The sequence below is a fragment of the Aegilops tauschii genome, chromosome 7 (genome assembly GCF_002575655.3).
Source record: "Aegilops tauschii subsp. strangulata cultivar AL8/78 chromosome 7, Aet v6.0, whole genome shotgun sequence".
NCBI lineage: Eukaryota > Viridiplantae > Streptophyta > Magnoliopsida > Poales > Poaceae > Aegilops > Aegilops tauschii.
The window spans coordinates 578118627-578127874 of NC_053041.3; the positions used below are offsets into that span (position 1 = coordinate 578118627).

The window sequence follows — 9248 nt, forward strand, 5'->3', positions numbered from 1 at the left end:
CGCTGTCACGCTTGCTTCCGACAAGTCCTCTTCCTCGCCCGCGTGCTTTCCCGTCCGACGTGAGCTCTCACACTCATGCCGCTCTACAGTGGCCGCTCTGCATTGGCGCCTGTCCAAAGCGGACATGGCCTCTCACTAGCGCAAGTATTGGAGCGACTCGTCGGCCGAGGTTGCCGTCCGTGTCGTGTCCCCGGTGTCCTCGCCTGTTCAGTGTCGGAGAGACATTTACTGGATGGGACGCGACAGATATCTACCGCGGTTGTTCACATCCATCAGTCTTCAGCCATTAAACAGGCTCCCCGGTCGAGGAACCAACTCTGACGCCCGCGCATTAACGCACTCGGATGCTTGGCCTCACTGGAAACCACTATTTAAAGGTGGCCACACCAATCTCACAACACATCACAGCACATCCGCTCCACATCCTCCTCTCGTTCATCATATCCTCCATGACCACGAGCGGGAACGTGTTGTGGGAGAGCCCGTCAACGGAGAAGAAGCATGAGCTGGCCGCCCTTGCGGCCGCCGTGCCAGGAGGATCGATCGAGGTCGGCATGCCTGCAAGCTCGCCCGTGGTCTGCGACAACGACCCCACGATGGAGACGTGCTCCTACGACGACTCGGCACCGGAGCCTGCGCCTGTGCATGCCGACTTGATCATGGAGAAAGCTCATGCGCACTTCAACGCCGCCATGGCGAAGAAGCAGCCTGTGTCGGCACCTATATCGGCGTTCTGGAAGGTGCAGGATGAGCAGTGGTACAACCTGTTCCTCCTCAAGCAGCACCGGTTGGCGAAGGACCAATCTACGATGAGCGCTCGAGCGAGGAGGCTGCAGCGAATCCCAACTTCGTCGCCGAGAAGATAGCACTCTACAAGGCCTCGCGTGCTCAAGCCGCCGCTCATAACACAGAGGTTGCACAGCCGGACATGGAGGCGGCGCTAGCAATTGCGGACGAGAAAGCCGCTACCGAACTTTCGGGGGTGCATGTGGCAGGAGGACGGTGATGGTCCGTTCATGTCCATCATCGACCTCATGTCCATTGGCGACGGACAGGTCGCGGACTGGGACAAGAATGAGTAGGGCATGGGAGGCGGCGGAGGCTCGAGTCCAAGTGGGCTAGTCCGTCTTTCATGCTCTACTCTTCCTGGCCGGCAGTCACACCTTCACTTCATGGGTCCTGCCACCCGCCGCTCATGGAGATCGCAGATGGAGGACGTTGTCGCTAATACAGAATAGAAAGGAAATGGACGATGGGGCCCGTCGTAGGCTACGTTTAGGTCCGGCTGCTTTTTTTAATGAAAAATCTCCGAAATATAATGAATGTGCTCCAATTATATGAAAATCATCTGATTTACATATAATTCATCCGGTTAGTTAAAATACGGTTTGAAATGTATGCGATATACATGGCCAATTCTCACATTAGTGTCCGCGGACTTGGTCCCCCTTCCACGGTGAATATATATTTTTGCAACAAAACAGAACTAAATATAAAAGAAGGCCAGAAAACCGATTACCTATAGTGCGCCATCCTCAACAAAGAATACTTACTGGGCCGTCCTATTGCGCTCGCCCATGTTTGACGCCTTCGACCGACGAACAACGAGTAACCTATATCTCGCATAAAGCGAGATGTATGATCCCCTCGCTTGAAGATTTTCTCCGCGTGCTGCAAAACTGGGCATGCCCGTTTTCACGCCTCCGTTTGCTCGCACACTGTTGCTGGCTACATTTCTCTTGTTTTTTCTGTTGTTCGTTTTTTCTTTGGTTTTTTTATATTTGTTCCTTCATTGGTTTTATCGGGTTTTATTATTTCCTTTATCGTTTTCTTCAGTTTTCTTTGTTAATTTCTCGGTTTCAATTGATTATTATTAGATCTTCTTCTTTTTCGTTTTTTCTTTGGTTTACTTTGTTTCTTTCAGGTTTTCCATGTGTTCAACGCCTTTCTTTGTTTTTTTATCTATTCTTCTCTCAACACGTGTCTACTTTTTTCAGATCCAATGTATATTTTGATATACATCAAAAACCTTTTTATGGATCCTTACATTTTTAAGTACATGATTAACATTTTTTTAAATAGATTACTTACCTCAATTTTTTCATACACCTTGTATAATATTTTTACATATTAAAAATTGTTTTATACATGTTTAACATATTAAAAATAAATTATCAACATTTTTATAAATGTATGTTTTTGTCTACATTTTTTGTATACATCAAAAACATTTTATACACGTTTCGAAAAAAATACATGTTTAATATTTTTCAAATACATGATTAATAATTTCGCAAACATATGTTTTTGAACATTGTTTTTTTAATATGTGTTAATCTTTTTTTAAATATGCTTCCAAACTTATATTTCAAATGCTATCAACATTTTTTTAACACTGCAGAAACATATTTTTTCAAGTTTTTTCGTTTAAAAGAAATATGTATTTGATATTTTTTACAATATTACAAAAACATATGAAAGAAAAAGAAAAAAGAAATTGAGTTAACGAACAGTATTAACAAACTAATGAAGCGAATGAATGGAAAATGAATCAAACCAACAACGTTACTCGCTTGGCCGATGACTACTCCGCTTCAGGCGAGGCGATGGTCATCTTGCCATAAGCGCGCCTGTCGAACAAGAGATTTCACTCTAGGAAATAACTAGGGACCTCCTATATGATGTATGTTTCGGCCAATGGACGAGCGCCGCATAGCGGTTCCCCCAAATAGGTCGGCCCAGATGCACGAAAACAGTGATGCGAGTGAGCGTTCGAACCCTTGACCTCCTGCTGGTGAGCACTCTTCACAAGCCACAACACCTGACAAGCTTCGATTTCTTCAGTAAGTAGCGCGGAGTACAAGAACCATAATCAACGATATATCTATTTTTACTCTAAATTTCAAATGTGATTTTTTTTGAAAAAGCAAATTTTTTTATAAATGCAAACAATTCTTTAGTAAACATAGATAATTTTTTAAACATATGAACATTTTTTGAAGTGCCAAACATATCTTTTAAAAAAATGCATCTTTTATGAACAAAATTTGATAATGGGACCATGTTTTAAAATTCTGAACAATTTGTCAAAAGCGCAAACAATTTTCGAAATTCCTGAACATATTTTGAAAAGGAGAACATTTATTTATTTTGTGAGAAATATTGATAACAGGAACATTTTTTACGTAATGAACAATCTTTGAAGAACACATCATTTTTTGAAATTCCCAAACAATTATTTAAAAAGGTGAACAAAATTTGAAAACATGATTTTTCTTTTGAAATGTCCAAACATTTTTCAATAATGGCAATGAACTTGAAAATGAAAAAAAGAAAAAAAGAAAACTGGTTTAGAGAACCTTCGAGAAGGTTCCCAAAACTGGATGGGGTAGTACCTATGTTATCTACACAAATGGGCTGGCTCATCACATCGCTCGGTCGCTCGCCCTGTGCGGAGCGTCCGCAGTTTGGGGGAATAATGGCAGTGGTGATAAAAAATGGAATACTGCAAGTCGAAATGGAAAATGTCAATGGTAACCAAGCTCCCTGGAGCTTGGTATTTGAAGAAAAACAAATGTCATATTTAAAGGTTTTTAAAAAATCCAAAAAAGGCATGGAAACTTATACGTGATAAACATGAACGCCTGAAAAAACGTTTGAAAATATTGTGATTTGTAGGTTGTACAAAAAAACAAAATTCTGGCCCAACAACAAAAACAATCAGCACATTTTAGAAATATATATTTGTCTTCTTCTTTTTGCACGCCACGTGTGAAAGTATACTGTTATGAAATTTTGCAGATATGTAATACATATGCGTATGAGTGTTCACAAAAAATTTCAATTTTTTCACGCTCTAGAAAATTGCACTTTGAAAACGAGCTCCTTGTAACTCGGTCTCCAAAAGCTCGCACTCGAGTCGAAGTGCATACATTGATACATACTAGTGGTTGGGGTGCCACCCTGTGGTGCCGCTTGAGAGAAAGTTGTGCGTGCGTTTTCATTTAAAAAAACATGAGGTCCTCGCCTCTATCTACAAAAAAACATCTCAGAAAAAAAATCCTCACCTCCATCTTGCATCTGAGAAAAGAAGTAAAAAAGATAAAAGAAAAAAATTAGCACCGTAGCCTACTAACGAGCGCCACTTTACATAACCCCCCATTTAAAAAATACATGGGGTTCGGACCACCATCTAAAAAACATTTAAAAAAATTCACACCTCCATCTAGAAATTATTCCAAAAGCTTTCTCACCATGGCCAACCAGCTTGCGCCACGTGGCATAGCTAGTTGGCCACCAATCTCCTGATGCTTAATGGGTTTAATTCACACCTCCATCTAAAGATTTTTCCAAAAGCTTTCTCACCACGGCCAACCAGCTTGCGCCATGTGGCATAGCTGGTTGGCCGCCAATCTCCCGATGCTTAATGGGTTTAATTAATAGGCTGTGTGATGACCTTTGCGGGAGAATCGTTCTGCTGTGAACTACATGAGCTTGGTTTCTATTGATAAAAAAAATGGGTATAACCCTTTTATACAGAGAAACAATCAAGTGAAGTGCCCCGCCAAAAAAAAAGAGTAAAGTGAATGAAAGTATGAAGGCTACTATACCACACAGACCATACAAACCACAAGAAAAGAGGAAAAACCTGGGCTGCGCTACGGCTATCTACAGTTTTCTCTGCAGTCTCTTCGTGTCTATTGTCCTCCCGCGCGCCTCTTCGGTCAGGGGCGGTCCGATATGGCGGTGAAGGTGATGGAGGTGCGGGTGGTGTTGCCGGTGGACGACGACGACGACGGCGAGGAGCGCGCCACGATGGAGGTCAGCAGCGACGACGACGTGGCCTTGCTCCTCAGCTTCAGGTCCCTGAAGTCCCGGATCACGTCGGGCTTGGTGATCTCATGCGACTCCACGTCCTCCTCGCCCTTCAGCATCCGGGTCACCATCGACATGTCGGGCCGCCGTTTCGTCACGTTCTTGGTGCACAGGAGCCCCACCTTCAGGAACCTGCACGCCTCGTCCACGTCCAGGTCGTCGCCCAGGGAGCTGTCGATGATCTCGTCCAGCTGCCCCTGGTCGTAGTATGCCCACGTCTGCAGAGGAAGAAAGGATTGGTAAACAGTAATCTCTTGGTAATACCGTGATAGTATAGCACTAAGTAAACAGGCCTACGATGAACAAGTTAGAACAGGGCCCTGTACCTACCTTCTCAAGAAGAATCTGATCTTCGTAGGGTAGTTTTGTGTCAGTGTTGCATCTTCCACTGACTATTTCTATCAGCAGAACGCCGAAGCTGTAGACATCTGATTTCCGGGTCACTTGTCCTCGTATGGCGTATTCAGGAGCTAGGTAACCTCTGCAGGTAAAAACTACAGCGATCAAAAACAACAGAGGGGATATCTATATCATATTTTTTATTTTTCCTCATTTCTCAATCTTGATGTGCTTATTGAAAAACAGCACCGATAAGAGCCTATCACCCACTAAGTTCAAAGGATCAGACAAACTAGGATTTTAGTTTAATGAGAAAACGCAAGTAAACATACCCAAAAAGGGCAAGTAAACATATAGCAAAGCAGACAGGGTTGATTAAATAGTTTACACTTACAGCGTTCCTGCGACTCTTGTGCTAATATGTGATACATCCGAAGGTAGAAGCTTCGCTAAGCCAAAATCGGAAATTTTCGGGGTAAGATCCTGGTCCAGAAGTATATTGCTAGCTTTGATGTCCCGGTGGACAACATGAGGCCGGACACCGTCATGGAGGTATGCTAGTCCCTGGGCAACACCAATGCAAATATTCACTCGAGTACTCCAGTTAAACTGGATGCTGCTATGCTGCTGAGAACCTGAAAAATGGCAAGGACCAAGAAGGATTACGGCATCTGAAATTTTTCTAGGAACAAAAGAATACAGAGGTTCAGCAATGATAATCTACCTAGAAGGGTTTGTGCAAGGCTATTATTTTCAAGATAATTATAGACAAGGATCTTGTGGCTTCCTTCCACACAACAGCCATAAAGCTTGACAAGATTCTCATGGGAAATATCAGAGATCGTAATAAGTTCACTAAGAAATTCCCTCGCGCCTTGCCTAGACTGCAAAGAGAGCACCTTTACTGCAACGGCTGTTCCATCCCTGAGTGTTCCCTGAAATGGCAAGTTAGCGATTTTAAAACACTTGCAATAATTAAGGTCCAGCATCCAATACATAATAAATAGGGTATTACCTTATAAACTGGTCCATAACCTCCCTCACCAATCTTATTGGATTGGTCAAATCTTGCAGTTGCCCTATCCAACTCCTTATAGCTAAATCTTGTTATGTTCTCAACACCCGGGAGGTCTGCAAAAGATTAAATGTAAGTGAAAACGAAGGCAGAATGACAAAGAGGTGACAAAGTGATATCATATTCTGAATAGTGATTTTCAACAAAACTGTGGGCATAAGAGCTCATACCCTCATTGAGTGGACCAGTTTGTTGCTGACCCCCGCTCGTCCTCTTGAAAATGCGAGAAAAACAACTCATTACCAAGTTGTTTCAATTCTCGAGCTACAATACAAACCTCTGTACTGTGATTCACTTGGTAGAGATATCAATTTAATATCGATCAAATCACAGACACATCATCCTTCATGTTCAATAACAGCAATCATCAGCCTTCAACAGCAGAGATTATATCCTGAAACGGGAGAACATGAACACCGGTTACGTGTTACCTAACAAAAGTAGCATGTGCAATGTATAACATGTCCAATTCAAGATTTCCTTTTTAGATAAAAAATACTTTGTCCTAGTCAAAATACATGCTATTTAGATCCATGTGAGTCAAACATTTTAGGTTTGACTATCAATGTAGAAATAATTACGAACATTGCAGCATCACATTGATAAGATCCATTGTGAAAGACAACACATTTTTGATTTTTTCAAAGAAATGATAGAAATCTATGGTCAGAATGTCACATTGGAGACTACGCCAATGTTTAAATTGACATGTATTTTGACTCGGATATTCTATATACACAAGATGGCATGAATTCTGACTGCAAATAGTTAATGAATTTCGGTCATAATAATAGTTGAAACACAGAATTCAAGTTCAAATACTGCTCGCGTAGTTTGCTGACATAATAACTGAGAGTCTTTAGTTAGATTCACAAGGTTCAGAAACACTAACAGGTAAGAGCTCATGAATTATGGGCTAAATTTAACAGTGGATGGGGGAAAAAAGGTTCCAAAGATAAATGCTCCAGATTTTTCGGTGCTCTTAGAAACTTCCATCGTAACAGCAAAGCCACTAAAGCATTTCACCTAGATTCAAACTTGAATGTTTCTAGAGTTTTACCCATCAGAAACATTACTGACAGCTTTGCACAGGCAGTGGAGTTTTAACTAACAACCAACTATCACTGATTTGGTACGTTGCAACTGACATGTGGTATGTGATGACATGCATAATCAAAGGAAGTAGCCCTTAGGCGGTTAGGCCACCACATCTTTTTTTCTAATCCAAATGGTCTCCTTGATTGACCAGTTATACCTTTCTTGGATAGGAACCGATGTCATGATCGGTTCCCCACAAATATCTTATGAACTTGAGGACAAAACCAAAAACCGCATACAAGTTTCTTTCCATGGAATAAACAACGGATGAGATCACTGAGAAGACGCGCTACTAGACCTCAACAGTAAACAAAGACGATATTCTGCACCCAGACCACGTCACGGCTTCCTTCTTCTTAATCTTAAGCAGAAAGGGTGGTTGCAGCTAGCACATGGTATTGGACAGGCCATGTGTGGGCTGTCATCTAAATGATTTCTGAAGGCTAGCTAGCATAGCAATGCGAGATTGGCCGGGCTCAATCAATTCACAGGCACCGTATCTGTCGCCAGTCCTGTAGCATTCAATGTCTGGCATTTCTGCACTCCCACGGATCCTCGCACCCTATCGCAATCCAACAGGAAGTTCCAGCAATTGCGCGTTACTGAAGAACAGGGTGCAGATATGATTACTGAAACTCTATAACTATGTTGTGGATTCATCCAAAAGCATCCAATTCAAGCAAGGGCTACAGTCAGAGTCAGGCCGATTACTAGGAGTAGATGCTTCCGCAGCTATTTTCTCTCGTCAGATCGCGAACTGCCGACTCCCTGCAATCGCCTTATTTTCTATGGCCCGGCAGCATCAACAGCGAGTAATTTCAGAAACGGCGCGACCACCAGAGAGCAAGGAAAGGGAAAAAAATCGAAATCTTCGGGTACAGGATCCAGAAAAGGCAGCGAGGCTCACCTGAACCGCGGCAGGAGAGGGAGCGCCGAAACCGGCGGTCTCAGCGAGGCGCCGCCCCCGACGGGGGTTCCACTCCACCGGAGCACCGGCGAAACAACAGCCCGACGCGGAGATACTCCGATCCCACGAAGCTGGCGGGAAACTCGCCGCGGTCCGCCCGACTCCGGCGGCGGCGAGAGCGAGCGGAGGAGGTTGGAATGGGCGAAGGCGAGGAGCGAGGGGGAGGGAAGAAAGCCAGGCCATCTCCTCCGACTTGGCCATTTCTAGTACGAAGCCGTGGCGCGGTCAACATCGTTGACTCCGTAAGCCGCCCCGGCAGCCCGGACCGCGTGAAGGGCCTGGGCTTTGGGCCTGGGCCTGGTCCTGGGCTTGGACCGGCGCGTGGGGTTGGGGGGTATGGATGGAGTGACGAGGCTGGGGGTAGTCTATAGCTGGGGGTGGTGGGTTGACGTGGGTGTTGACCTGGGCAAAGCTGGCGTGATCTGGTTTACGCGCGCGTGGTGAGTATTCTTTTTGCCATCGTATCACTGCCCATTTGTTTCCGGCCTGAAAAGGACCGGCCGATCAAGACAAGAAACACACAGGGCGGGATCATCGATCCAACTCACCAACCTGGCCCGTTCACATTACCCCGGCTAGAACGAGTTTTGCTCGTCTCAATCCGTTAAAAGTCCGATCGTGCATTGGTAATACAAATTTAATGAGAAAAGGGGAATTTCTTCTCCCTCTCGCAACTGCGGCGTCCAGGGCACACATCCTTCCAAACTTCGACGGTCACGAGGCACTGGTTAGTTGTTTAGGTTGGGTTTTTTTCTCGCATGGATGGTATTTGAACGGATGGCGGTTCTTTAACTTTGAGCTAGTCTTTGGGGCATCGGTCGATCAATTGTTGGCATCTATAATTAATCAGAGATGATAATTGGCGATCGCTGGCCAGGAGGACAACCCTAGCGA

General features: G+C 44.1%; 1 protein-coding gene across 2 annotated transcripts; it reads right to left on the reverse strand.

The window, feature by feature from the left end:
* Nucleotides 1–4475: 4475 nt before the first annotated feature.
* On the reverse strand, nt 4476–8537 carry LOC109766249 (cold-responsive protein kinase 1). Of its 2 annotated transcripts, none has more exons than XM_073505247.1 (7): nt 8295–8537; nt 6460–6502; nt 6230–6345; nt 5939–6149; nt 5609–5849; nt 5206–5356; nt 4476–5093 (listed from the first exon to the last, which is right to left on the reverse strand). In XM_073505247.1, exons 1-7 carry the CDS (start codon nt 8535–8537, stop codon nt 4725–4727), a joined length of 1374 nt encoding a protein of 457 aa, XP_073361348.1. In that variant the 3' UTR covers nt 4476–4724. The 2 variants fall into 2 exon arrangements, with proteins under 2 accessions (XP_073361348.1, XP_020180610.1); XM_020325021.4 differs by having other exon boundaries at nt 6460–6683; nt 8295–8532.
* Between the last annotated feature and the right edge of the window lie 711 nt (nt 8538–9248).

Excerpts from the sequence above, each read along its gene's own strand:
- LOC109766249 (XM_073505247.1), bottom strand. The coding sequence starts at position 8,537 with ATGGCCTGGCTTTCTTCCCTCCCCCTCGCTCCTCGCCTTCGCCCATTC. Across the intron at positions 6,503-8,294 it reads CCTCTCCTGCCGCGGTTCAG|AGGACGAGCGGGGGTCAGCA; the intron begins GTGAGCCTCGCT and ends CGCATTTTCAAG. Across the intron at positions 5,850-5,938 it reads CCTTGCACAAACCCTTCTAG|GTTCTCAGCAGCATAGCAGC; the intron begins GTAGATTATCAT and ends GCCATTTTTCAG.